Below are 26,436 nucleotides of genomic sequence, written 5' to 3'. Positions count from 1 at the left end.
AGTGGCACCCGCCCTGTGGAACACCCTCCCAGCAGATGTCAAAGAGAACAACAACTACCAGACTTTTAGAAGACATCTGAAGGCAGCCCTCTTTAGGGAAGCTTTTAATGTTTAACAGGTTATTGTATTGTGATGAGCGCACAACCCTAGAGTCTGTCAAGACTGGCCCGTACGGGCAGGGGTACCTTTACCTTTACCTTACCTAAGCCAGAATAACTACTACTCCCTAGTCCTATTCCAGGAGTTATGCTCACAAATAAGTCAATGACACAAGCAGCGTGCAGGAGTTATTCTGAGTGGCCGAAGTTCTGACACCATGCATGCTGCTTAAGCCCTCTCTCCCCAGCATCCATGCACACAGCGCAACATATGCAGGGCTTTGGCTCATGCAGATGTTTGCATTCTGCGAATACCAGAAGTTGGGATGCCTTGATGCGCACAGAGTCCACGACAAGGGGGCTGTTCTGTACCTACCCATGAGTATAATGCCCGAACACGGCTCCAGATCCATTTACCAATTTTTCTATCCTTCCTTTCATCCAGTAACAATCCCAGGGTGAGTTGCGTAGAAAACCACCAAACAATACAATTCACAAAACAATGAGAGCAGGCGGAAATATCACAAACGCGCCACTCACGATTCCAAAACCAGCTTGAAAGAAACCTGCAGGCAGTATCACAACTTAACAATTCAGCTTATTTTTTCAGTAAGCTCCCTTACTGAACATGGGCAAAGTGGTAAATGTTTTCAGGTTGGGACCACAATGCGCCCAATCGTACCTGAGAGGGGCGGGCCTTCAATAAATGGGGGGGGGGCACTCCTCCAGGGAAGGCCACCTGAGGCATCTCCTTTCATAATGGGACTAGAAGATCACCCCTGAAGAGGGAGTGATGAGGGAGGCTGGTATAGGGAGAGCTGCTTCTTCAAGTACTAGGATCCCGACTAAACATCAGAAAGAACTTTCTGACGCGACAGTGGAGCGGTCTCCCTCCCTCTCCTTCCTTGGAGGATTTTAAGCAGAGGTTGAATAGCCATCTGTCGTGGATGCTTTAACTGAGTTTCCTGGATGGCAAGGGGGTTGCAATAGATGACCGTCGGGGTCCCTTCCAACTCCACAATTCTATGAAACCATCTCGACAGCATATGCCCCAAGGGGCCACTAGGCTTATCTGCGCCACATTTGCCAAGGCTGTGCAGACAAGCAGAGAATCGCGCTCCATGCAGGCTGATCTGGCCGTCGAGTCTCTTCTTTTTAACAGATGACGTGCACAAAATCGCACTGCGATGTTGAAAGCAAGCGTTACCTGGGCGCGAGGCCCTCGGACGTAGACTTGACTTCGGAGTGGACTCCGCTTTCCAAGCTAGCCGCCCCCCTCGCTGCATCGACTCCGGCGTTTGTCCCCCTTCCTTCTCCCACCTCCCCACCCGCTGACACCCCTTTTGAACCCACCCGCGCACCCACTGCCGTGGCCGCTAACCTGCCAGTGGGAGATTCTCCTTCCTTGGGTGTCCAAATCAAAGGGGGTGCGGAGCGGCAGCAACAAACCGCGTCGCCTTCGGGGGTCACACGCGCGGGAGCCCCCTCGGAGAGAGGCTCCCCGGCTTGCCTCCACCGCACGGGTAGGGGGGTCACCCCCCAGCGCCCACCAGGCGCGGCTCTGGGGGTCCCCGGGTGCCTTCTCCGGAGCGCGGCGTGCGCAAAAGGCGCCTTCCCTCTCCAAAAGGCGCACCGACTTCTCCGGGCTCGCAATGGAGGAAGCAGCTGCAGACCCTGACCTAGGAAGCGCAACCCAGGCCTGAGCCGACGAAGAGAGCCGAGCAGCCGCCGCAAGAGCCCTCTGGCGGCCGCAGAGCAAGCAGCCACCTCCGCCCGTCTGTGCGTCCCCGTCGGGCCGCCACCGCCTCCGCTTCCTCCACCGCCTCCACTCCGCCCGCTCCCGGTTTAATTTCTAAAATTAGAAGCCTGGAGCTCGGGCTTTCTTAATCCCAGAGAAGAGGGCGCCTAAGGCATGCGAGGGCGGGAAAGGCGCTCTTGGCATGCTCGAGGGAAACGTTTCGCAGACCCTCCAAGTCTCCCTGTTTTCCAGGGACAGTCCCGGATTTACAGAAGCCATCCTGCTTTCTGATTTGGTTCTGGAACGTCCCACTTTTCCTCTGGGCGTCCCTATTTTCATCGGAGAAATGTTGGAGGAAAAAGCAGGAGCTGCCACTCAGCCCAGAATCTCATGAGAGTCTGGCCTTCGAAGAAAATTCTCTTCCCGTGACATACGTTCACAGATGCATTCACGTCTTCCAATATGCTCTTGTGCACTCTGTCCTCACCACGCTGGAGAAACGGAGGATATCCTGTCCCTTTGTCCTTTCTCAGTTTTGACAAAACATTTTTTTTAAAAAAAAATCTTTATTGTTCAATAATAATAATAATAATAATAAATAATATATTATTTGTACCCTGCCCATCTGACTGGGTTTCCCCAGCCACTCTGGGCAGCTTCCAACAAAGATTAAAAATACATCAAAATGTCACACATTAAAAACTTCCCTGAACAGGGCTGCCTTCAGATGTCTTCTAAATTTCTACTAATTTATAGTAGTAAATGTTGGTATCAGAACCGAAAGCATAACTGTTTTGAAATCCCCGCTTTCAAACACTTGTGCCTGAGAATTCAACCCTATTCTGGAAAACAAAACAGTACTTTACAAAACAAAAGACAGATCGCAAAAAAAACGTAGCTGAGAAACTTTGCAGCCTTTGAAGCAGCAAGTTGCTGGTGGGGGGACAGTAAAAACAAAAAGAACAACAATTTGGAATAACCAGATTTCCAAAGTTTTTCCCTTCACCTCTGCTGAAAGCTTCTCTTAAAATGCTGAGCTGAAGTGAAATAAGGTGGCATCAATAGAATCTAATCCCCTCTTAAAGGCAGCCGGAAGGACAAAAGGGACTTGCATTGCTCCAAATATAACTTTATCCACCCACTGCAGCCATCTCTGGCTCAATTTGGACTGTGCGTTTTTAGCAAGAACAGCACATATGAGAGCACTCCTGCCTCTGCTCACCCAACTGAAAATGCAACAAAGAAATCAGCCGCACACAAATTTCACCCAGGACTGGGGGAGCAAGGAAGAACAGAACAGAAAAAAGGAGGCAGATAACAATAAGAGAAAATGCTGGCATTTCCCTAGGAAAATTAGCACCGCCTGTACCACTGAGATGCCCTCCGATGTAGTCTTCTCCATTGATGGGAAAGACGCAAACTACAGGCATGCAGCGGAAAGTGGGATCGCGCTGAACAGATATGGGATGGTTATGCCATCTCACAGCCTGGAGAGATTTGCTGGGACCAACGCAATACGACCTACAGGCTGGGATGGAGGGAATCCATCAGAGTTATGGGGTGGACTCCACTAGAGCTGTGTGCTGAGGTCAGATTTGCCACTGACCTGCCATGGCCAGGGACTAACTGGAATTCATTGGGTAGCACCCAACCTACCAGATGGGGGCAGCTTGCCCAGTAGCAGGGTATAGAATTATAGAGTTGGAAGAGACCACAAGGGCCATCGAGTCCAACCCCCTGCCAAGGGTATTGAGTTGGCGCATTTGGGGAATGGAGGGATGCCATCTGGTTCTAGTTATGGTGGCTGTTTGTTAAGTCCTAACGCCGCCTGTGATCAATGGGTTCACTATGGCAGGGGTAGGTAAGTTTGCTGAGAGCATGCTGGGGTTTCTAAACACCATGGCACTGGGGCCTTGCCAAGGGAACAACTGGGTGGTATCATAGAATTGTTTCAAATATAATCATAACTGCCTATCCGTTTTAGAATAAGATTTTATCTGCTTTGTATCAAGATGTAGTTTTTCAGTTTCATTGTTCTGCATGGGACAATGACAATAAAGATATTGTATATCGTATCGTATATCGATGGTGCCAAGGCTTGGAACGTGGATCGCGGTGGGTCATCATAGCCCAGCAGTTGGTTCCAAAGGTTTGGGAGGTTTGGCGTTGCTCATCGCTAATACAGTAGAACTTCGACTTACGTACGGCTCTACTTACGTACGATCCCAGTTACGACCTTCAGTAGGTGCTTCGACTTATGAACTTTCCTCTAGATATGAACAGAGGCCTTGCCAGCAGCCTGGAGTTTGGCCAGCCGGCTGTGGGGCAGCGCTGGAGCCTCCACTGCCGGGGAGAGGGCCCACCCCCGAAGCTGTGGAAGAGGTGCCGCCTGCAAGAGGCACTGCAGCCCCAAACCCCGCTGAGAAACTAACCTGAGGAAGTCCAGAGAAGAACCTGACCTGGCAAGGAAAAAAAGTGACCCTGGCCGAAGTGAACCAGCTCTTTACTGACCCTTGCCCCACCCCCAGCTTGTAGCCAAGTAAGCCCACCCACCCTCAGTGCACGTTAGGGTCAACAGTAATGAAGTAGATGGGCCAATGGTCTCAATGCATATAACACAACTTCTATGTTCTTATGTTATCAGAGAAGCCGACCAGACTTGTGCAAGCTCACTCACTTCTAACAAACAGTTAGGGACCTTAAGAGATCCTCTCTTTTTCAGTTTTGCGTGCCCCTTCATTAAATATCTCTTTATTCTGCTGCCCAATATAAATACTCTGCAGAATGATGAGAGCCGTAGTCCATTAATATCTGGAGGACTTCTGCCTTATCTCCTGATCACCCGCCACAGGAAACAAAGGACACAAGTAAAGAAACTCAGCGGACGTTAACAAAAAAAAAAGCGCCATTTATTTTGTTTGAACGAAATGTACAAAGGTGCTCAAATTCACGTTTCCCACAACATCAGCCTGGAAATCCATCCTAGTGCCAAGCATCCAGTGAGAGTGAATGCTTTTCTTGCCATGTAGTCGCATCACATCTGCTACTTTTTACCAGATTTCTTAATCCCACCTCCAGCTGCAAAACAAAATACATTACTATCAGGCTGAGGGAAGAAAGAGAGTTAACATGTGGTCCTAGAAGCAAAATCCAGAAGTCCATCTCTCATCCCGGACTTACTAAGGGCCACATTGGATAAACTGCTTTTCTCATCATCCAATGCATATACATAGAAATAAATTGTCATAAGGCAGTCTAAACTCTGAAAAATCAGGTAGCTGTCCAGTATGCATGAACTCCCAGAAGAGATTCTAGGAGCTCTGCAAGGCACTTGTCTCATTTACATTTAACTGAAGCCCTATCTATCTAACCAGGACTTGCCAACTACTCTTCATGTCTTGGAACCAGAAGGCTGGACCTCGAGAGGTCCGGAGGGTGGCAACATGAGAACAGGCCTCCTCTGCAGTGGCTCCCCATCTGTGGAATGCTCTCCCAGGGAAATTCCCTTTTTAACCAGGCAGTTGGTTGATTTGATTGACATCCTGTGCCCTTTTAAAATGTGGATTTGTTGGAGGGGTAGTTATTGAATTGTTTTTATTTTGATTATATATTTTGTGGTTTTATATTTTGATTTTCTTCTGTGAACCGCCCTGAGACCTCCAGGTATAGGGCAGTATATAAATTCAACAAATAGCAATCATGTTAATAATAATAATAATAATAATAATAATAATAATAATAATAATAGACTACACACAGTATATTGGGCAGCCCTTGATGTCTCTCTGGACAGTTCAGTGGCCTGCCTCCATCTGCTGGGATGGGTCACTGAGTGTGTTTCAATTAATGCTCCAGCATCTGCAGTTTATTTTAAACTGTCCTTAACAATGTGTTTAAATTACACAACAGCGATGGCTAATAGCATAGTTATTGCGAAGGGAAAGGTATTCTATGGTGGGGGTGAGAGCAGCAGCTGGGTTTCATAAAGGCTATGATAAATCCACACATTTATTCAGCATCAGCATGATACAAACTGTAAGGCACAAGGTGGTGAATGGCAGCGAGACATCTTGTATATGCACTTGGTCTTGTCCTTGTGTTTGAACACTGCCCCAAAAAGTACATTAAGAACATGAGAGCAGCCTGCTGGATGAGGCCAATGGTCTATCTAGCCCAGCATCCTGTCTTCCCAGTAGCCAACCAGTTGCCTCTCGAAGCCCACAAAGTAGAACCTGAGCTCAACAGCATTCTCCCAGCCTGCAGTTTCCAGCAAGTGGAATTCAGAATCATCCCTGGCTCCGGTCATGGAGACAAAGTATAACCAACATTGCTAGCAACCATTTACCTCCATGAATTTGTCTAATCCTGGCTGAATCCAATGCTAGTCCTAGTCAGCACAGACCTATTGAAATTAATGGATTTGAATTAGTTGTGTCCATTAATTTCAATGGTTCTACTCTAAGTAGGACTAGCATTGGATGAGACATGTTGTTAATTGAGATATCAAAGACTCAAGTTATGAGGCAAGCTACATGTTTTGCTATTTACTATCAACGGCGCCTTCAGGCATTTTGGGGAGGAGGGCATGGAAGAGAATAAAATTAAACAGGAAAGACTGCAGGTTCCCCAGGCAAGTGTAAGCACAAGTTTCTAAAAGCAGTGAACAACCTACCATGTTAGATCTGTTATACTTGGCACATTAGCCCCATTTCCCTAACCTTGAGCTCCTCCCAGCGTCTATGTCTGCCCAGCAGTCAGATCGCTCAAAGTAATTCTTCATTTGCATACTGTTTTAGAGAAAGCCACTTACTAAGTGGGCCCTTGCCAGCTGCTTTTGCCTTCAACTCTTCAAGTTTCTTCTGCTCTTCCTTCTGTTTTTGCTTGAACGCTTTGTCTTCCTGTTGGGACATTTGTTAGTAACAGCGTGAAACAGAAACAAACCGGAATTATAAATCCACAGTGACAACCGAACGATGTCAAAATGAACTCTTGCCTTCTTTCCTTCCAAAAGGGGAGAAGGGCACTCCTTTCAAAAAGCAGCTGTCGGCACAAAACACACAGAAGTCTAGCCAGCTCATTCTGGAGTGACCACAGATAACGCTATTAGGGATTGGTAGAGCAGTTATGTGGAGCCCACAATATTCATAGTAAGATGCCTCACCGACAATTTCCCCTGCCCATATTCCCAAATCACAGTTTCTCCACAGCACCACCACCCCTCCTTCACTCACCTCATCCATTTCCTTCGCTTGCTTCTTGGGCTGTTTCAAAGGTTTCTTCTTGCCACCTGCAGTAGAAGGGAGAGAGAGAGAGGTGATAAGAGACAGACTGCAGGGCAATGGCAGGCAATTAGGAGAGTCTTGTGGAATCTTAAGAAACCAACCTGTTTCATAACCTATGCCATGCTCCCACTGTTCTTTGCTTGAGGTGGGGGGGCCCTGGGGTTTTGAATATTAGTGTTTTGGATATTGCGGATGCCATTGTGGGGTCTCAGGAAAAGCCACAAAGGCCTGTTCTTGTCCTGTTTTGTTTTTTTTGGTTAGCCTAACTGATGCAATTTTGCTTCTGTAAAAAAACTGCCTGCTTTAGAATTTAGGAGGGTGAACCACAAATATGTCAAGACCTCGTAATGTTGCTAGGCGATTTTCAGGAAAACCTCCCTCTGCCGGACAACCCTCCCCTTCAAGATCTCCAGGCAGGGTGTCCTGTTTCGATCAGCGCAAGGAACCATGAAAGGGGGGAAGGGAGGGCCATGCCTATAAAAAGTATGAACAAATGCTGTTTGGGGCGGCTTCACCATCACACTGGTGAGTGTGGCTCGCCCGCTCTGTTTTGTTGTTGTTTAGTCATTTAGTCATGTCCTTCTTCGTGACCCCATGGAGCAGAGCACACCAGGCACTCCTGTCTTCCACTGCCTCCCGCAGTTTGGCCAAACTCATGCTGGTAGCTTCGAGAGCACTGTCCAACCATCTCGTCCTCTGTCGTCCCCTTCTCCTTGTCCCCTCCATCTTTCCCAACATCAGGGTCTTTTCCAGGGAGTCTTCTGTTCTCATGAGGTGGCCAAAGTATTGGCGCCTCAGCTTCAGGATCTGTCCTTCCAGTGAGAACTCAGGGCTGATATCCTTCAGAATGGATAGGTTTGATCTTCTTGCAGTCCATGGGAGTCCTCCAGCACCATAATTCAAAAGCATCAATTCTTCGGCGATCAGCCTTCTTTATGGTCCAGCTCTCACTTCCATACATCACTACTGGGAAAACCATGGATATACGGACCTTCTGCTCTGTTTTACTCAGCTGAATAAACGAGTGATGGTGGGAAATCTCCTCTGTCTATGACATTTATTGGCTTTAAAGTGACCAAGGCAGCTTGGGCCCGATTAGCGGACCCCAACACCATCCCCCTGCAGTGTGTAATCCTCTGCTGCCAGGAGATGTGGCTGCTGTTATTAGTGGCCGGGTTGTTTAAGAAGGCGCGCAGCTGGCAGTGGGACCCGAAGCCGCGGACCCTCCCAGCTAGACCTTTCCCCCGCTTAGCCCCACAACCTAGGAGGCGCCCCCTCCCACTGCCTTCCCACCAGCAAATCCCTGCCAACTGCCGCCCGCAGCCTTCCCGCCATCCCTGCCCCTTCACCGAGATTCATTACCGTCGCGTCCCGACATGATGCTGCCTCCTCGCTTGCTGGCTCGCTTCTCCCGGACCCTCCGCTCGCTCCAACACCCGAAGCCCCTGACGCCGGGGAGGAAAGGAAAAGGAGCAGCACCAATCAGTCGCAGGTATGACGCAGAGAATCACTTCCGCCCGGCCCGGAACCACCACTTCTGCCATAGAGGCAGAAAGGGCTAGAGAGACCATGAAGATGGACCGGGGGGGGGGGATGGCTAGAGCGACGTCTAGAAGGCTAGAGCCAGAGACCATAGAGATAGACGGAGAAAGGTATAGAGTGACGTCTAGAAGGATATAGCGCGAGACCATAGAGATAGAAGGGGAAAGGGTAGAGCGATGCCTAAAAACATCATACAGTCCGTTCGGAGAGTTGAGCGTGAATAACTGGTTCAGTTTGAAAGATGGACTTCCCCACAGAGAACACCTCTAGAAGGTTTCGGCCTCCCACACGCCTGCTTTCCATACCTTTACCTCTCACCATAGAGATATCAAGAGGGTAGAGTGGCACCGCTCTGCGTCCTTTAGCGAATCACGGCCTATGACGACTTCCGTTTACCCGTCTTTCGCGATGCGTGTCACTCTAATTCCCTATCTCTACAGACGCGGACCTTCTACGTCTATTTCCAGCGACTCCTATACATTACATCCGCCCGGACTTCGTCATGGTGTTTTAGCTTCTCTTTGCCCGGCATTTGCAAGTCCTATCCTAGACTGTGAGCTGGAGTTGGAAGAAGAAAGAGAGAGAGTGAGAGGTGCGGGGGGTTGGGGAGCCGGAGCAAAACCCTGCCCTGCTGCTGTTGCCATACAGCAAAAGTGGGGCGAGAAGGGAGGGAGGGGGAGAGGAGGGGAGCAGCGCCCCCAAGGAAAAGGCGGGGCAGGAGCAGAGCCCTGAACTGCTGGGGGTGCCGAGCGGGCTGGGAATCCGACCAGCACCCAAAGGTCCCCTCGCTACTCAAATGTGGGAATAAGAACGGCCACTTTTTAAAATGCTTTCATTAAATTTCAGTTGCAGGTAGGTTGCCATGTTGGTCTGCCGTAGTTGAAACAAAATAAAATAAATAAAATAAAATAAATCCTTCCAGTAGCACCTTAGAGACCAACTGCATGCACACTTCTTCAAATACACTCATGAGCACACGAAAGCTCATACCAATAACTAACTAAGTTGGTCTCTAAGGTGCTACTGGAAGGAATTTTTTAATTATTTAATTTGTTTTGTTTTGTTTTGATTAAATTTCAGGTTTCCAATGTGGCTTACAGCAGTTGTTGTTGTTGACAATGGAGTGCACCTCCAGGGTGAAGTCAAACCGCTGACTTAGCAGCACCAAAGTGACTTCCCCGAGGTACAAGCCTGGGCAGTGTGTCTGGAGGTCCTGAGCTGCCCGGACGACAAGACCACTTGGCCCTGCTGATGTGGTCCAAAGGAAAGCAGGGCAATATGTTGGGCAACAGCTTGGCTGCAGGAGTTGCTGGTAGGGCAGGGCCATGTCAGGTTTTCAGCGTCGCAATCTGGTGATACATCGCAACATTGAAAGGGAGGAACAAGCTGCCTCGTCCCTGGACCACGAGGTGTCATAGACAAGGCAGCTTGTTCCTGCCACAGACTCAGTTTGCAGGGCTCCCTCCGCCTTCACAGGTGAGGGTGAGATCACCTCTTTCTCCAAAAGTGTGAGCAGCTCCTTTAAACCGCTGCACTGAGGGCCACACAGTTGCCCGTACCTTACCAGAGCAGTTTAATGAACCCCCCACAACCAAACTGAACATATACCGGTAAATAAGATCTAAAACAAAGATACAAAAAATTGATATCAATACCAGCAACAAATCCCTTCCCCCACAAAACCCTCTAAACTATACCCCGTCCAATTTATTCATCATTATTTGGCATTATTAACCAGGAATTGACGTCTAGGGCAGGGATGGGGAACCTAGTGCCCTCCAGCTGTTGCTGGACTACAATCTGGTCATTCCTGATCATAGGCCAGGATGGCTGGGACTGATATGTGTTGGGAGTCCAGTAAACATCTGGAAAACAGCAGGTTCCCCATCCCTTGTTTTGGTGATCATTTGGACAATTGCAAAAGAAAAAAATATATGATGCAAGACTGTTTTTGCTTTGGTACCTTCAAAGCACGCTGTGGATCCATGTAATTCTCTGTGTTCAAGGAAAACATTTGCTGATCCTGGAAGTGAAAGTGGCAATTAAATATTGCAAAGTCAGTTTAAATACTTACCTAAATGGCCATTCTGCATCGAAGGGACGTTGTTTTAAGAGGTTTGTTTATGGCTCTGAGTGATTGTTTTTCTCCTTCTTCTTTGCACTTGTATCCTTGCAGATATTTTCCACCATGACTGGAATCTATGTTCAGTTTTGATGACGTGTCATATGGTGTCTCTTGCTACCCATGAGCCAACAACATGCAACATCACAATTTGATAGCTCTGAGGAATCACAAAATGCGCCTACATATAGTGAGAGCCTACTGCTCTCCAGCTTCCAAGAGGCCTGAAGCCAACACAGCTGTGGAAGTGGCTACAAATGTTCTTTATCGCTTATCAGAAGCTGGGAAAGTTTTGGGAAGAAACGCCATTCAGAGAATCTCTGCAACCTCCCAGAGCTGGTGGGACAAGTACGAGGAATTTGTCGGACTTAATGAAGTCCGAGAGGCCCAGGGAAACGTGACGGAGGTAATGACAACATCGTTGGTACAATTTGGATAAAATGTATCTGAAGGTCTGCTTTCTGCTGTACAGACTTGCCTGCTTATTTAAGATTTAGCAAGTTCTCTGAAATACATCTGGCTGGGACTAAGGAGAGGCCCCTCTCAGTACCTGTCCACCCTGCTTTTGCGTCCCTTTTCTAGAATATTCATCTCGCTACCTGCTTAATGGACTTTTGCCATCCTTTTTAAGGCTTCTGGTTAAGTTTTTAAATACCTCTAGAAGCTATTTCAGTTGTTTTATCGCAGGCATAGGCAAACTCGACCCGCGAGGTGTTTTGGGACTACAACTCCCATCATTCCTGACCACTGGTCCTGTTAGCTAGGGATGATGGGAGTTGTAGTCCCAGAAACATCTGGAGGGCCGAGTTTGCCTATGCCTGTTTTATTGGGTGCCTTTTGATTCCAGTGTTAACCCCGTGTTCTTGTTTTCCCCCCTAGCTTTTTATAAATTGCATTTTTACTCTTATTCTGTTGTTTTGATTCCGGAATGGGGAACCTGTAGTCCTTGCAAATATTGTCAGACTACAGCTCCCACTGACTCCAGCCGACATGACCAGTGCTCAAGAATGATGGGAGTTGTAGTCCAGCAATATCTGAGAGGTTTCCCCATCCCTGATTTCTTTGTTGTTAGTTGACTTGACGTATTTAGTGAGGACCTCTTTTTATTGCTGTTTGAGCCTACCGCTCTTAATTTGTCTAGTGTTAATTGATGTGATGGATTGTTAGCAGACTTTCTGAGGAAAGGTGAGAAGATCATGTTTTTGTGTGGGGGTTTTTGGAAATAAGTTTTTTTATTGGTTTTACAAATGTAGAATTAAAACACGCCAAATACATATTCATATATGCAGATTACTCTGAATCTCACGACTTCGCCCCACCCCCTCTGTGGGTCTTATTATCCACATTAAGAACGGCATATTATTCCATAATCTATATTTTGTATCAATCCATATTATCCATGGTATTTGTTACATTACAAGGGGGATTTAAATCCTGCTAATGTTTCCATCTGCTTGCAGTGGTCTCCTAAATAGATTATAAATTTTCCCATTCTTTTTAAAAGTTTTTGTCCTCTTGGTTCCTGAGTTTTCCAATCAGCTTTGCCATTTTGGCATAGTCCATCAGCTTAGTTTGCCATTCCTTCCTAGTAGGGACTTTGTCTTATTTCCATCTCTGGGCTAATATAGCAGGGTGGATTTGGTTTAAATCAAATCAATTTAAATCACTAGTCTGTAAGACGATTTAAATCACTAGTCAGTAAGGCTTGATTTAAATAATTTTTTTATAGAAAGGTTCAACCTTGCTGACATCCCCTTAATATTTACAACCAGAGGAAGGTTTCATTTTTGGAATAATAAATTTTCAGAGCAGTTTTTTACACTTACATAAAAAATGACTGATTTGGTTATACTATCAGAAATACATAGGCAGATAATTTATGAAATCGTTGTTTATATTCGGACAACTTTTCTGCTGTACTTTCTTGGAAGGAGAAAAATAACCATTTCCTTAATAACAATTTAAACAATTTATTATTTAACTAAAACAATAACATTATAGCACATGTATCCATGTTTGTTAACTGATGTGGTTAAACAATTAAAAAAAAAACTTAGACTGGGTTTTAGCACACATGAAAAACTTTAAACAATTCCTTATTTCCTGATGAATAGCCTTTGGACTATAATGTCACAAACAGAAAACTATCTTTACAAAGATTTTTCCTCCAAAAGCATTTTATTTTAAAAATCTGATTTAAATTTTTAAAAAATCCATTTTTTAGTTTTTAAAAAAAAATTATTGATTTTTATCCACGCTGGCTAATAGCACCCGAGCGGCTGTTTCCCCATACATAACAAGTCTTTTCCTAATAATGTTTTAAATAAATAAATTTTATAGCAGTACAGTACATAACAAGTCTTTTCCTAATAATGTTTTAAATAAATAAATTTTATAGCAGTACAGTACATACAAAAAGGGCACCAGGACAAGAAGATAAACCCGGAGGCGGGGAGCTGTACAAAACATAAAATCATTTTGAAAAAGACTACTATAAGGGTACCAATAACTAATCCTAGCTGGACAGCAAAAAAAGAAAAGAAAAAGTCCAAAGGGCAAAAGGAAGAGGGAAAGGGCCAAATAAATTGAGTACTCAGATTTGGCTGGAATGAGGCAGTCCATTGTATGAGTGTATAAAGTTAAAAAAAAACAAAAAACTGCCACCATGTGGCCAGAAAAAAATTGTGTTTCATCAGAGACCTCGGAGACTTTAAATCAGTGGTTCTCAACTTGTGGGTCCCCAGATGTTGTTGGACTACAATTCCCATCATCCCTGAGCTCTGGCCTTGCTAGCTAGGGGTGATGGGAGTTGTAGTTAAACAACATCTGGGGATCCACAGGTTGAGAAAGGCTGCTTTAAATAAACACATTTTAATTAAATAAGAAAGCCTGTCCTTCTTTTACCTATCGACTCCCCTCCTTTCTGTCTCTCTTTCACTCTGGCGCAAAGTGGATAACGAAGGTTTAATGCAAACACTCCGGCTTCAGTGAGTTAGGCTGCCAAACTTGTAGATGGCAAGTTCATCTTTCCCTTGCCCACCCATCCTATTCTAGGCCGAAAAAAGGTTCATGGTCGCTCGTGGGATTGTACGAGAATCGCGGGAAACCTGGGAGGCCCAGCAGCTCAAACTGAAGGAAATCCGGGACCGTTTAGACAGAGTCTCGCGTGACGACATTCAGTATCTGGAACTGGCGACTCTGGAGCACAAATTACTGCAGGTAAGAGTGTATCAGAGTCCGTGAGGGGAGTGAAAGGGTAAAGGCCGCCGGCACCACATAACACCGGTCTTGAAAGACCTACATTGGCTCCCAGTACGTTTCCGAGCACAATTCAAAGTGTTGGTGTTGACCTTTAAATCCCTAAACGGCCTCGGTCCAGTATGCCTGAAGGAGCGTCTCCACCCCCATCGTTCTGCCCGGACAGCAAAAGCCTGCATTCGCCCCATAGGACGCACACAGATTTCCCCTTCATTTTTGGAGGGGAAAAAGTGCGTCCTATAGGGCGAAAAATACGGTATTTTATTTCTGCATTCCAAAATCTTATTCATCTCAATTGCACTCCAGTCAAAATAACAATCCCTTATATAACAACTGCGATATTAACAGCATTAATTTGTATTAACAAATTAAATTATTTATAAACCTATAGGCCTATCGCTATTCCTTACTTGTAATCTGAGGTGGTACAATTAACAATTAATAAGGCAGATGAGTCCCCCAGCAAGAGATGGTGCCGTGGACCCCCTGGGTGCCTTCTGCGGACCCTCAGGGGATCCCCGACCCCTAATTGGGAACCACTGACCTAATCCGAACCCCTGCAATGCACAAATCCTGCCCACAGCTGTCCCTGGGTGGCCTTGAACCACCAACCTTCTGGTTAACAGCCAGATGCCCTGACCAATATCGCCTGGAGGCGAGCACTCCTCCTGCGGGAACTTAGTTCCCTCCGCCTCTCTGCCCTGAGCCTCTGCAGCTCAGGAGAGGCTGGAGGGTTACCGGACCCAGAGGCAACCTCAGCCTCCCCTGACGGGGCTGAGAGTGGAGCACCTGCAGGCAATGGGTCCTCCACCCCCTCAGGAGCCAGAGCAGACTCAGCTGGTGCCTGCACCTGAGGATCCAGCACAGGTGAGGACCCTTCAGGCTCAGGCTCCAGCCCCGGCTCAGCTGGTTCTGGAGGCGGGGACTCCTGTGCAGGCTGGGATTCCTCAGGTTCAGCCTCCAAGTCCGAATCCCAGGCCATCACACAAATAGAAGTGACAAGACATGAAGTACTAGGGCAAATCGGCAAGGTAAAAATTAACAGCCTGCTGCGTGTGATGGCACACACGCAATAATTCTTAACAGAAACATGTGAAATGGCCCATTGCCTGAGGAAAAAAATATGTGCAGCTAGTCCCTAAAACCAGCTTCCTCCAGGACCGGAAAGTGCTCGACATAATGCAAGAAGAAGGGTGGGTGGAGTCGGAGACAAAAAAAATGTTACCTTTGTACAAGAGGCTCGTTTCTTCACACATTTGCCCATTCCTCTATCTGCTGCCCATCCAGGCAAGAAAGAAGGAGTAGCAGAGCTCAAGGACAAGGCAAAAAACACTCAAGGAGGGCTGGTGAAGGGGAGGGTCTGGGGAGAGCCCCATGGGTCAGATGGAGAGATATGGAGGGTCACTTTTAGCCCGAAGAAGAAGAGTTTGGATCTGATATCCCACTTTATCACTACCCTAAGAAGTCTCAAAGCGGCTCACATTCTCCTTTCCCTTCCTCCCCCACAACAAACACTCTGTGAGGTGAGTGGGGCTGAGAGACTTCACAGAAGTGTGACTGGCCCAAGGTCACCCAGCAGCTGCATGTGGAGGAGTGGGGAAGCGAACCTGGTTCACCAGATTACGAGTCTACTGCTTGGCCTCAGGTTCCCCACCCTTGGTTTCAAGATTAGAAACATCCTGGAAACTGAATGCTGGGGTTTTCAGGATTGCCATTTCACCAATTTCTATCCAAATGCGATTTTGGTTTTACACACAGTGTAGGGTAGTCTCTATGGGAGTATATTATATTTAATTATGGGGTTTTTAGGGGCTAACCAGGCTGGGATAGCAGGCTTGTTGGTTTTTGAATGTCTGGTGTAGATTTTTTCAATTTCGTTGTTCTGTATGGGACAATGACAATCAAGATTATCGTAGCACCTTAAAGACCAACTAAGTTAGTTCTTGGTATGAGCTTTCGTGTGCATGCACACTTCTTCAGATACAGGTGCTCCACTCTCAGCCCCGTCAGAGGAGGCTGAGGTTGCCTCTGGGTCCGGTAACCCTCCAGCCTCTCCTGAGCTGCAGAGGCTCAGGGCAGAGGGGCGGAGGGAACTAAGTTCCCACAGGAGGAGTGCTTGCCTCCAGGCCAGGAGAGGCGAGTCACGTGTGGACCGGGGCCGCCCTATGCCTCGGGGCAGATAAAAGCCAGCCCCAGTCCCAAGTTGCAGGAGCAACATTGTTGGTAGCCTGTTCCTGCCTGCACACTGTCCTGCTTTTCTGCTGGAGCTCCTGACCTCACCTGACTCCCGGCCTTGGACCCCGCTTCAGCTTTGATGGACTGCCTCCATACTGCACCCTCGACTTCGGACTGGACTCGGACCTCGCCTCACAGTTAACCCACAGGACCAGCACAATTTGACTTAGTCATTGGGGGGGGGCTGGGCTTCAGGGGGCGAGTATCTTTCCAGCATATTGCACAGCGACTACTAAAGGAAATGATTAAGCTTCTTCCTTTAGTACAGGCATGGGGAAACTTTTTGCAGTCCTCCAGGCAGACTCTAGCTCCCTTTAGACCCAGCCAGCCTGGCCATTGGTCAAGGATGATGGGACTTGCAGTTCAGCAACACCGGCAGGGTCCCTCATCCCGGCTCCAGCAAACCTGTTGTCATCTAATGATCTGCCTGCTTCCTTGGCTGGTTTCCTGCTTCGGATGAATTTAAAATGATTTGCTATTGGCTTGTCTGAAAAAGCATATTGCTAAAACATGGGTTCCCCCTCTCCCCTGATTTCTGTGCCCTGCCTTCCTGCCAGCTCGCCAGCCTTCGGCAACAAAACCCTTCTTTTTTTGGAAGAAACATTTTCCCTGGGCCTGACATTCCTTCCCTTCCCGGAGCCTGTTTGTTTTAGCTCTGTTGATGTGCAGGCAGAGGGGTAGTTTGAACAAGATCTTTTCATCCCTTCGTGCCCTGCAGCAAGGCGAAAAGAATGCAATACTGTTAAAAAATTCCCTTTCTTCTTTTTGTGCTCGCATAATTCCAGAATGAGCCTCCCTTTACATCATAGTTGACGGCTGGCCAGGACTTGCTACACAGGTTCGGTTACATAACCCTTTTCACTATAAATACACACATGCCATAATAATGATTAGGAAATTTAATCTCTCCCTTCTGAAAGAGGATAAGCAGTGTGTCTCTTTCTGAAATAAAGCTCTGCTGGATCAGACTAAGGGCTCCATTGAGACCAGAATCCTGTTTCTTGCCATGTCCGTCTGGGTACTTCTGGGACAAGTAAGACATGAAGGCACCAGAATTCTCCCAGTTTTACCTCTGTCTGCCCAGCGATTGGTGTGTGAAGAGGTGTGTTGCTAATAGACGTGGCAATTCCGCTTGGCCATCCTGGCCGACCCTAACCACCACGAATTGGTCATCGTTCTGAGGCTGCAATCCTCAGTAGGTGTTGATTGTCACAGTAAACCCATTGAAATTAATGGACCCAACTTAGTTACGTTAATGGATTCCATTGTGGGTCTCCTCTGAATGCCACCCGGTGTGACTTAACTTCTAGGGAGGAATGGCCTGCCAAGTCAGAACTCTTGGTCCGTCTAAGCTCAGCCCTGTGTCCACTGACTAGCAGTGGCCCTACAGGATTTCGGGCAAATGTCTCTTCCAGCCCTGCCTGGGAATACTCAAGTGTGAACCTGTGGCCTTTAAAGCATATCCAGTAACACTTAACACTTAACCCCTCTCTAATAAGCGTGAACTGGATCTCACAGTTCAAGCTGCCTGTAAACCCACTTGTCATTACCACATCATGTGGCCGCGAGTTCCGCAAGCTGGTTCAGAAGAAGTATTTCTGGAATGTGAAAGGAAAAACGTTTTTCCCAGGAACAACTTTTCTCCTTGTTGTTAGCAGCATTCACCTCCTTGGCGATGTGGCTTTCATAGCCTGAGCCAGCGAGCCACCAGGCTAGGGGTTTCCTCGTGTCCTGATGTTGCCAGGGAAAACTACAGAGGAAACTTCAAGAGGGCATGGACCAGTGGTCTGCCCAGGACTGCATCTGTGTCGTTCATGTTTGTGGTGGAGCCGTTCCAACCTCTCCTTCGCTTCCATCTGTGCGTTGAGGTTGTTCTTTAAAAAGCCCAGGGCTGTGCTGTTCTCCCTGGGGAGAAGAGTGGTCATGAGAAAAGAGGGAAGAGCTGGGATCCCGATAGTCTAGTTGACATTTCTTTCTAGTCAAGCAGATGTGAGTTCCTCCCCAGCTGCGCAGATCTATTTTTTTGCAGGCATTCTGCATTAGTCTCAAACGCAGGGCCTGAAAGTACCAGCATGAAGCTGGTTTGTGAAACAGTCGTTGCTAGAATGGGCTAAACTTGGGGGGTGGGGAGTGGATGCACCCATTGCTTGGTAATAATTTATAGCAGAAAAACAAGGTTCCTGGGACCTGTCTCTTGGTCACTCTTATGTGTGACCAAGGCATGGGACTACAGGGTGGGGGCTGTGCAGGTACGGGCAGGTTTCATTGTTAGTGGCAATGGAAAGAAGCTGCCATTGGGACCTAGTAAGAGGGAGCCCTATCCTCGCTCTTCCAGGTACTATTACAAGGATTCTCTGAAATCTAGGCAGGTCCTTCCTCTGCCCCGCCATCACCTCCACTTTTCATAATAGCCACTTATCACACGCAGCAGTTTTAGGGTATTTTTCTCAGCTCTGTGCCCTTCCTCCTTCCCTGCCTGAGCTTGCCCTCCGTGTCTTCATCAGGTTGCGGACAGTCTGCGCGTTCTCTCGTTTTTTCCATAATTGTTGAGATTATTGTCAGGTAGGGGGCATCCGGTTTGAGAACCAAAGACCAGGCTCTCCAAAATCAACAGAACAAGCCACAGTCTATTTAAAGACTTGGAACTGGGCAACTTTGTAATTTCCAAGGCTGCCTTGTACGCTAGTATCGCAAGTCGGAACAGGCGTTCGGCGGGCTGGAAGAAGCGTGGTTGCAATGAGGAGGAAGGCATTCAGGGATGAAGCCAAGGATGTGTGTGTGTGTGTGTGTGAGAGAGAGAGAGAGAGAGAGAGAGAGAGAGAGAGAAGAAAAAACACCTTTGCCACGTCTTCCATTGTCTCCTGACTGACCACCCACCCACCACCACATGGTCCTCTACAGCAAAAATATCCACACCCCTGGTCTAAAAAAAGGGGAAGGGAGTATAAATTATCCGGGGATTACTTTCCTGTTTTTAATCCCACATTCTTTATTTTATTTTATTTTTATTTATTAAAGATTCTCCTCGTTTACAAAAGCACACGCATCGTCTCTTTCTTCAGGGTGTGTTTTCTACAGATCAGTCACATTTGTCATGAGACATTGGTGTTATATGCAGTATAGGGTTGGGAAGAAAAGAGGGGGGGAAAGGAGAGAAGGGGTGGGGTGGTAAAGCTTATGTTCTTTTACTTAGTGTATGTGTGAGATCTTTGCTTCTGCGTCACTTGGGTAGGTTCTCTTTCTGTTCGCTTGTTCGCTCTGCAAGACAGAGCTGTTCCACCAAGCCTTTGGCCAGGGCACAGCCTGACTCCCTCCTTTGGCAACCTTCACCGAACTCTAGCCCAATGGTTGCCATCAATTTGATTTGAATTAATTTTATAATGAAATGATTTTAGAATGTTGTATTATTTTATTGTTGTTAGCCGCCCTGAGCCCGGCTTCGGCTGGGGAGGGCGGGATATAAATAAAAATTTATTATTATTATTATTATTTCCTTGGTGGTGAGAGAGGCTGGGGCAGTCTAGGGTGATTATCTTTGGTTGGCCGCAGTGGGATTTGTTTGTGCGTGGGGTTGTTGGGTTAAGTTAGCCACACTGAATCGTTTGCTGTTGGTGGGTGTCAGGAGCTCGGCCTACACATGAGTAGGACCCTGGTAGAGACACATGCCCAACTGGCATGTTCTCTCCCTCCTGGTCGATCGTTCGGGAGCTTCGAAAGCTTTCTTCTGCCTGAACATCACAGCAACCAATGCCAACCGACACAGACACACTTACGGATCTGCAGAGTCTTCGCAGCTTGTGTGACAGACCTCAGCATTTTGGCTAATCTACTTTATTTACATATAAACACACATGGAGCCCCGCAACATGGCTCCCTCTCTCTCTAGCATCTGACAGCAAAGAGAAAAAACAAAGGACAATAGTCCCACTTCACGGAACACAGTAACACAAACATCCTGTCTCCGTCACTTCCCACTCTGTGGAGTCAAAACATATACCGTCATGTGATAGACAAAAATCCCATGACTGCAATCATGGAGCAGGAATTCTAACATCGGTTCATGTTGTTGTCTTGTTGGGCTGTGTATGTGGTAAAGGGGAGCCATACTGGAGTAAAGCCGTCTTCTTCTATTTCTCCCCATGTCAGTTTCAGTCTATTGGTTAGCTTTTCTAGTAAGGCACTTTCCCGTACTACTTGATACCCATGTTGCATGTTTATCCCTGACAGGTCCTTCCAGTGTCTGACTATGATATCTCTGGCCGCCGAGAGTAGGTGGGTTATGAGCTCTTTATAGCGTGAGTGGGCATTGTTATCTTGGAAGATGTTCAGTAGGGCCAATTCTGAGGTGGCTACTAGTCCCCATTTAGTTATTTTGCTTATTTCTTGTATGACTGTTGTCCAGAAGAGTTGGGTTTTGGGGCATTCCCACCACATGTGGAGGTATGTGCCTGTGGAGGTGCACCCTCTCCAGCATTTTGGTGAAGTTTCTGGGCGCATCAGCGCCAGTTTCCATGGTGTTAGGTACCATCTGTAAGTGAGTTTCAGGGTGAGTTCTGAGAGCCAGTGTGGTGTAGTGGTTAAGAGCGGTGGACTCATAATCTAGGGAACTGGGTTTGGGTCTCCGCTCCTCCACATGCAGCTGCTGGGTGACCTTGGGCTAGTCACACTTCTCTGAAGTCTCTCAGCCCCACTCACCTCACAGGGTGTTTGTTGTGGGGGAGGAAGGGAAAGGAGAATGTTAGCCGCTTTGAGACTCCTTCGGGTGGTGATAAAGCGGGATATCAAATCCAAACTACTACTACTACTCTTCTTCTTCTTCTTCTTCTTCTTCTTCTTCTTCTTCTTCTTCTTCTTCTTTTCTTTCCGCTGATATGGATTTAAAGGAAGGTTTAGACCACATTCTAGTCCATTGGGTGGGGGTTAATTTCATAGCCTGTGTCATCCTCCCATTGTTTATTGATTGTGTCAGGCGGGTTTGTGGGGCTTTGGAGCAGTATTTTGTATATTGTGAATCCCACATTCTTTTGATAACAGAACACTTGTTTAGTTTTTCCGTCCGCTTATTTCTTCATTTTGGAGCTTCGCTGAAATAAAGGGAAGAAGACTCTCCTCTTCACCCTGTTTTCGCTAACACCACGCAGTCTAGCTTAGCCTTATCTTGAGAACATTCCCTTCGAGAATGAAACGGGCGATGCTGAGCCATGTTAATGCTTGTGCAAACAGAGCTTGTGGACTTGAGGATAAAGAGGCAGGGTACAAATGGTGCATTTTATATTGCTACTGCCTAGAATGGCAAAGATGTCATATTCCCTTGTAATCCCCCAGTATTCACTAGAGGAAGATCTTGCTAGCCCCTTTTCTGCCAGAGATAAAAAAAAAGACTTAAGCCAGCTATTTCCTGTACATGCACATGCGGTTGACCTCCTGTAGCCACAGCTTTGACAGCAGTCTTGATTGGGAGAAATTGACAGGCGAAGCAGTTCCTGGCATGAAACCAAGAACGCTGTGGCGTTCGTTCTTGCACACATCAAGCTCTTGTTAAAGGCACAGAAGCAGGGAATGGTGAAAAGCTGACAACCCCAGTATCATCCTGGGGCAGATTATGCCACATACAGTCTTCCTTTATTTATATATTTTTACAAAGTAATAATCATAAATGAAAAAGAATAAAAACGTGTACCCCACCACCAAGACCATTCCATTGTAACTAATCCAACTTCCAAAATTTCAACACCTCTTGCGATGGTTTGACCCCTTTCCGTTTTAACAGTACAACTTCTGCAAACACCTTCCATATCTCCTCAAAATCATTTATCCTGCATATTCCCCGTCTTACCTTAATGGCACGTGTTAATTTACCCCACACCACTTTATACCATTCTTCCATTTTATATTCTGCTTGCCCCTTCCACTTCCTAGCTATAATAATTCGGCAATAAATTTGTGAGCGAGTCCTTCATTGCCTGTGAATCTTCCACCCCATCGTAAATTGATGATAATGCTACCACTGGACTTTCGGCCAGCTTTAACCCAGTAAATTCTGTTATCTCCTTAAACACCCTTTGCAAAAAATAATAATTGTACAGTGGTACCTCGGTTTAAGTTCTTAATTCGTTCTGGAGGTCCGTTCTTAACCTGAAACTGTTCTTAACCTGAAGCACCACTTTAGCTAATGGGGCCTCCCACTGCTGCTGTGCCACCGGAGCACGATTACTATTCTCATCCTGAAGCAAAGTTCTTAACCCGAGGTAATATTTCTGGGTTAGTGGAGTCTGTAACCTGAAGCGTATGTAACCTGAGGTACCACTGTACATAGTTACACCCCCACCACATGTGAACATAATTCCCTGTTTCCTGGCATCTCCTCCAACATAACACCAAATATTCCTTGCTTATTTGGTTTAATCTGACTGGTGTTAAATACCATCTCCAAATTAATTTATAATAATTTTCTTTTACTCATATAGACAACATTTTCTACATACATTTCTCCCATATTTCCCCCCAGCCTTGGCTATCTATTTGCCCTGTTGTCTCCTTTTCCCACACTTCTTTAAACTGATCTAGACAAAGATTAAATGTAAGGTATTGGTTGTGTTTAGAATAGATTTATGAAACATTTAGAAAACTTATTGATTAGAATATTTGTGTGAGATTGTATGGGAAAAATACGGAATAACTGATACAGTCTTGCTTAAAATGTATATAGGAAGTGCAGTGTAAGCCATGTAAGTCAATCCATGAAATTTTATTATTGAGGTATTTGTAGAATAAATTTGGAAGAAATTCTTCCAACTTTCCTTCTTGTTCCTCTCTTTATTTTTTATTTTTCTTTCTTCTTTTCTTCCTTTTTTCTCATTTGTTCTTTTTATATATGTGTGTGTGCTTATCTGAAATATATATGTATGTATTTGCAATACTTTGCTTATATTTTGTAATAATTATGTTAAATAAATTAAATTAATAATAATAATAATAAATTGATCTTCTTGATCCTCCGTTTCTAATAATATTTCATAAATTTCACCGGTCTCCCGAGGTGGTTCCGGCATCTAACATGCTGTTCTTTTAACAAGGCCTGTGTGTTTTCCTTGCAGGAAGAGAAGAGGTACCGGAGTACCTATCAAACTGCGGAGGAGTCTGAACGGGAAGCCTTCTCCCTCTTCTCTGCCGCCGTGAGGGAAAGCCACGAGAAAGAGCGGACGCGAGCGGAGAAAACCAAGAACTGGTCTATCATTGGCTCAGTCCTGGGGGCCATTATTGGCGTCCTGGGTTCTACCTACATCAACCGAGTAAGGCTGCAGGAGCTGAAAGCCTTAGTTTTTGAGGCACAAAAGGGACCGATCAATCTTCAGGAAGCGATCAGGGAGCAGGCCTCCGCCTACAACTCCCAGCAGAGGGATCTGAGTGACCTCGTTGCCAACCTGAAGGACATCCTACAAGCGGTGGCCGTGACCTCGCAGGAAGCGACGGGGGACTCCTCAGCCAAAAGCACTCCTCTAAAAACAGACCCTCTCTTAGTTTCCGTCAGGGAGCAGCTGAGCTACTCCAAACAGATGAGCTCCTTCCTCGAGAGTTTACAGCGGCAGCTTAGCAGCCTGGAAAAAAGTTTAGGGCAAATGGCCGCCGAGGTCCAGAACGTGAAAAGGGGACCTCAGCCCGCACCTGAGAGGAAAGCACTGCTTGGTCCTTCGGCGGAGGGGAGCAGCCAGACCTTTGAGGCGGAAGACGTGGTTCTGGAACTCTGCAACACGGAAAGGAGACTGGAAGCGCGAATGAAGAGGAACTCGATCTACAGCACGGCTTTCACATGTACTGTCTTTGCTATCACATTCCCCATGCTCTACGTCCTGCTCAAGGGGAATTAGCCCGCAGCCCAGCGAAGAATAATTTGTTGGAGTAATAAAGAGTCATTCCCCTTCAGTCTTGGCAGTTTCTTCTTGATAATGTGTGGTTGTTTTTGAAGGCAATTTCCCGAAATTTTACCTCAGACTAGAGCTGCGTGCAAATGCATTGTGGTAAAACATACAATCTGTACCTCTTTCTCGTGTTCTTTTCCGGACTGCTTATGAAATTTGCAGGTTTCTTTTTGTGGGGAGACAGATGCAGCTTCCATATTATGTTATCCTAACGGGATAAGCCTTTTTAACGGCTGCTAGCAAAACCTTACTTGATGTACTTTTAAAGAACAAATTAATGAGGATGCGGGTTTTGCAATTTCCCAGAATCTGCCTTGCAGTATCTTCTGAAATTCTAATGTGGGTATCTTCTAAAATGAAATGTGCCAGCTGGTTAGTCGGATGTTTTGGGTTTTTGCTAGGTGTATGATGCCTCTTTTCTTTCTAATCTTCTCTGCAGGCATCTTCTGTTACCTGCCTACACATGCTTCCTAGCTCTGCCAGCTGTGCCATAAAATACTTTTGCACAACACCCCAATCTCTAAGCGGTGCAAGATTCCAGTTGCAAGCATTTACCCAGGGTTCATGTTTCCTCTTGGAAGTGAGGGACAGCGGAAACTGTGGTGTCTTTACGATACTGTATTTTTCGAGCCGTAAGACGCACCTGACCATAAGACGCACCTATTTTTTAGAGGGAGAATGCAAGAAAAAAAATATTCTTTAAAGAGAGCACTGAGCAGAGCCTGTATGCATCCCAAGCTCTGCTCAGCGCTCCCTTTCATGAGCTGTGTGGAGCGTGTGTGCGGCGCTTGCAGGCTTTTCCCCGAGGAGGGCAGCCCATCACTGATGGGCTGCCCTTCTCGCTCCTCAGGGAAAAGTCCCCAAGAGCCACACACACACTCTGTGCGGCTCTTTAAAGGGAGTGCAGCTCTTGGGGGCTTTTCCGGGAGGTGGGGGAAGGGACTGAGGGGCTAAGCCAGAAGCTAGAACAGCAAGAGGGAGCGCTGCGCAGCAATCCCTCTCGCTGTTCTGGCTTCTGGCTTAGCCATGCAGTCTGCATTCACTCCATAAGACACACACACACATTTCCCCTTACTTTTTAGGAGGGAAAAAGTGCATCTTATAGAGCAAAAGATGCGGTATATGGTTTATTTACACACATATAGATGGCCTGAGCCTATGATGGAGAGGTTCACAGCATTAACACCCCAAAAGGGTCTTGATTATCCCTTAGCCGCAGCCCTAGATTCAAACAAAAATCAAACATTGCTCTCAAACACTGCCCTGACTCATTCTCTCCCCAGCTTGCTGCTGTACTTCTCGGCCGCATCGCTGCAACTCAAGCTTTGTCCTTCTTTCTCTGAGTTGAGGGAGGCATTACAACCTTGGGGGCTCCTGCACCTTTCAAAAAAGAAGTTTCTTCCTCCCGTCCCTTCACAGCAGGCACATAAGCAGGATTCTCCAGGTGCACCTTTTCCTGACATGGGAATGCAAGAGATGGAGAAAACCGCACCTGTAGGATTTCTTATCACACATCTTTTGAAACCGGAGAGACATTTGCAATCTTGCACAAAGCCCCCTTTCCATTGTTCTCTTAATGTTCTCTTCTTCTCTTCTTTGGCGATCACTCGTAGCTGAGTAAGATTGTCTTCCCTGAACACGGTTTTAGCAGTGATTCCATAAGTGACTGTGGAGGCCAATTCTGGATCCGCACATCCTTCCACAGTGGGGACAAAGGTTTCCAGGCGGGGGTTGATCATGGTGAGGGTTTGCCAAGCGTGCCTTCCTCTTAGCACGTTTCTCCCTTTCGCCCTGACTTTGAGCGTCTTCAAAACCCATGACACCTTTGGTAAAGGCTGTTCTCCAACTGGAGCACTCGCAGGCCAGTGTTTCCCAGTTGTTGGTGTTTCTACTACATTTTTAAATACAGTGGTACCTCAGGTTACATATGCTTCAGGTTACGTACGCTTCAGGTTACAGACTCCACTAACCCAGAAATAGTGCTTCAAGTTAAGAACTTTGCTTCAGGATGAGAACAGAAATTGGGCTCCGGCGGCGCGGCGGCAGCAGGAGGCCCCATTAGCTAAAGTGGTGCTTCAGGTTAAGAACAGTTCCAGGTTAAGTACGGACCTCCGGAACGAATTAAGTACTTAACCTGAGGTACCACTGTATTTGCCTTGGGGGAGTCTTTGAACATCTTTTGTTGACCACCGGGATTACGCTTACCATTTTTAAGTTCAGAAAGAGTACAGTGGTACCTCTG

General features: G+C 46.7%; 2 protein-coding genes and 1 long non-coding RNA gene across 4 annotated transcripts in view; 1 reads left to right on the top strand and 2 right to left on the bottom strand.

Annotated features, from left to right (window-relative positions):
- Nucleotides 1-1,844, bottom strand: part of LOC114591954 (uncharacterized) — a 30,279-nt gene extending 28,435 nt beyond the window's left edge. The window contains exon 1 of the mRNA XM_077923508.1: nucleotides 1,480-1,844. The gene's annotated coding sequence lies outside the window, so the exon portion shown is untranslated. The remainder of the gene's footprint in view (nucleotides 1-1,479) is intronic.
- Nucleotides 1,845-4,723: 2,879 nt separating this feature from the next.
- Nucleotides 4,724-8,636, bottom strand: LOC114591953 (uncharacterized). The gene is made up of 4 exons (XR_003705397.2): nucleotides 8,481-8,636; nucleotides 7,068-7,123; nucleotides 6,647-6,734; nucleotides 4,724-4,914 (listed from the first exon to the last, which is right to left on the bottom strand). It is a non-coding gene; the product is annotated as an uncharacterized LOC114591953 (long non-coding RNA).
- Nucleotides 8,637-9,109: 473 nt separating this feature from the next.
- On the top strand, nucleotides 9,110-24,198 carry CCDC51 (coiled-coil domain containing 51). Of its 2 annotated transcripts, none has more exons than XM_028719731.2 (4): nucleotides 9,110-9,252; nucleotides 10,837-11,188; nucleotides 13,837-14,001; nucleotides 23,373-24,198. In XM_028719731.2, the coding sequence occupies exons 2-4, from the start codon at nucleotides 10,919-10,921 to the stop codon at nucleotides 24,141-24,143; spliced, it is 1,206 nt and encodes a 401-aa protein (XP_028575564.2). In that variant the 5' UTR covers nucleotides 9,110-9,252; nucleotides 10,837-10,918; the 3' UTR covers nucleotides 24,144-24,198. The 2 variants fall into 2 exon arrangements, with proteins under 2 accessions (XP_028575564.2, XP_077776574.1); XM_077920448.1 differs by lacking the exon at nucleotides 9,110-9,252 and adding an exon at nucleotides 9,390-9,512.
- Nucleotides 24,199-26,436: the final 2,238 nt, after the last annotated feature.

Source organism: Podarcis muralis, chromosome 2 (assembly GCF_964188315.1).
Source record: "Podarcis muralis chromosome 2, rPodMur119.hap1.1, whole genome shotgun sequence".
NCBI lineage: Eukaryota > Metazoa > Chordata > Lepidosauria > Squamata > Lacertidae > Podarcis > Podarcis muralis.
This window is presented reverse-complemented; position numbering and strand designations above follow the sequence as displayed.

Coding starts and splice junctions, on each gene's coding strand:
- CCDC51 (XM_028719731.2), top strand. CDS start 10,919: ATGCAACATCACAATTTGATAGCTCTGAGGAATCACAAAATGCGCCTA. Junction 11,189..13,836: donor CCCAGGGAAACGTGACGGAG/GTAATGACAACA, acceptor ATCCTATTCTAG/GCCGAAAAAAGGTTCATGGT. Junction 14,002..23,372: donor TGGAGCACAAATTACTGCAG/GTAAGAGTGTAT, acceptor TTTTCCTTGCAG/GAAGAGAAGAGGTACCGGAG.